This window comes from Chaetura pelagica, unplaced genomic scaffold (assembly GCF_000747805.2).
Source record: "Chaetura pelagica isolate M959 unplaced genomic scaffold, ChaPel_1.0 scaffold159, whole genome shotgun sequence".
Classification (NCBI taxonomy): domain Eukaryota; kingdom Metazoa; phylum Chordata; class Aves; order Apodiformes; family Apodidae; genus Chaetura; species Chaetura pelagica.
This window is the reverse complement of record NW_009954555.1, coordinates 5417715-5418575: the sequence shown is the minus strand read 5'-3', so window position 1 is coordinate 5418575 and position 861 is coordinate 5417715. Positions and strand designations below refer to the sequence as shown.

Sequence of the window (861 nt, the reverse complement as noted above, 5' to 3'; positions counted from 1 at the left end):
AGGAATGGGTGGGAGTGTTTCCACCTGCCCTAGACCTTCCCCTGGGCCTTTCCCCACCAGTTTGGCTTCTGCCACTGTGAAAGTTCCCTGCTTTCTGCTCCCCCAGGAGTGCACCCTGTGCTCATGTCTGTGTCCAGCCCAGGTACCTGCACCCTGCCCTTGGGACCCCGGGTGAATCCCAGGGCTGAGGGGCTCTCACCCCCTGCAGAGGCAGCTGGTAAAAGTGATGTTAGTGGGTTTAGTGTAGGAGCAGAGTCTGTGTTGTCCTGGGTGTTGCAGTGAGTGAATTTGGGAGCTTTCCCCTAAGCCCCCCAGGACACAGTGCTGTGCCCCAGCCCCCCGGGCCTCTTGTGCCCCTGCTTCCCAGCTGTGGCCCTTAGAACCTTAGAAGGGGCCTTAAAGCTCATCAGGTTCCAACCCCCCTGCCATGAGCAGGGACCCACAGCCCAGGCTGCACAAACCCTCACCCAACCTGCCCTTACAAACCCCCAGGGCTGGGGCATCAACCCTGGGCAGCCCACCCCGGTTTTTCCCCTCCTCTCTCACCTCAATCTCCCCCGTTTCATTTTAAAGCCATCACCCCTCGCACTGCCAGGGCTCTGGGGCTGCAGGGGAGAGGGGGGCCCAGGCCGGTGACCCCCCCCCAGACTCACTCTGTCAGCAGCCAGACGCTCTGCACCTCCCCGTCCTCCGTGGGCGTCACCACCACGCGGATCTCGCTCACCGCCTGCTCGATGGTGCCGGGCTGCAAGGAGGGGAGAGGAAGAAGAAGAGGGGAAAAGCAGAGAGGTTAAGGGGGTGCAGGGGGGGCCGCCCCACCCCGGCGCGTCGGGGCAGTACCCGGAACACGAAGTATTCACG

General features: G+C 63.0%; 1 protein-coding gene across 1 annotated transcript in view; it reads right to left on the bottom strand.

Annotated features, from left to right (window-relative positions):
• TPRG1L (tumor protein p63 regulated 1-like) overlaps positions 1-861 on the bottom strand; it is a gene marked incomplete at its 5' end in the record, with an annotated part of 3080 nt that extends 2219 nt beyond the window's left edge. The window contains 2 exons of the mRNA XM_010005287.1: positions 654-745; positions 841-861. Of these exons, the coding sequence (XP_010003589.1) occupies positions 654-745; positions 841-861 (113 nt within the window). The remainder of the gene's footprint in view (positions 1-653; positions 746-840) is intronic.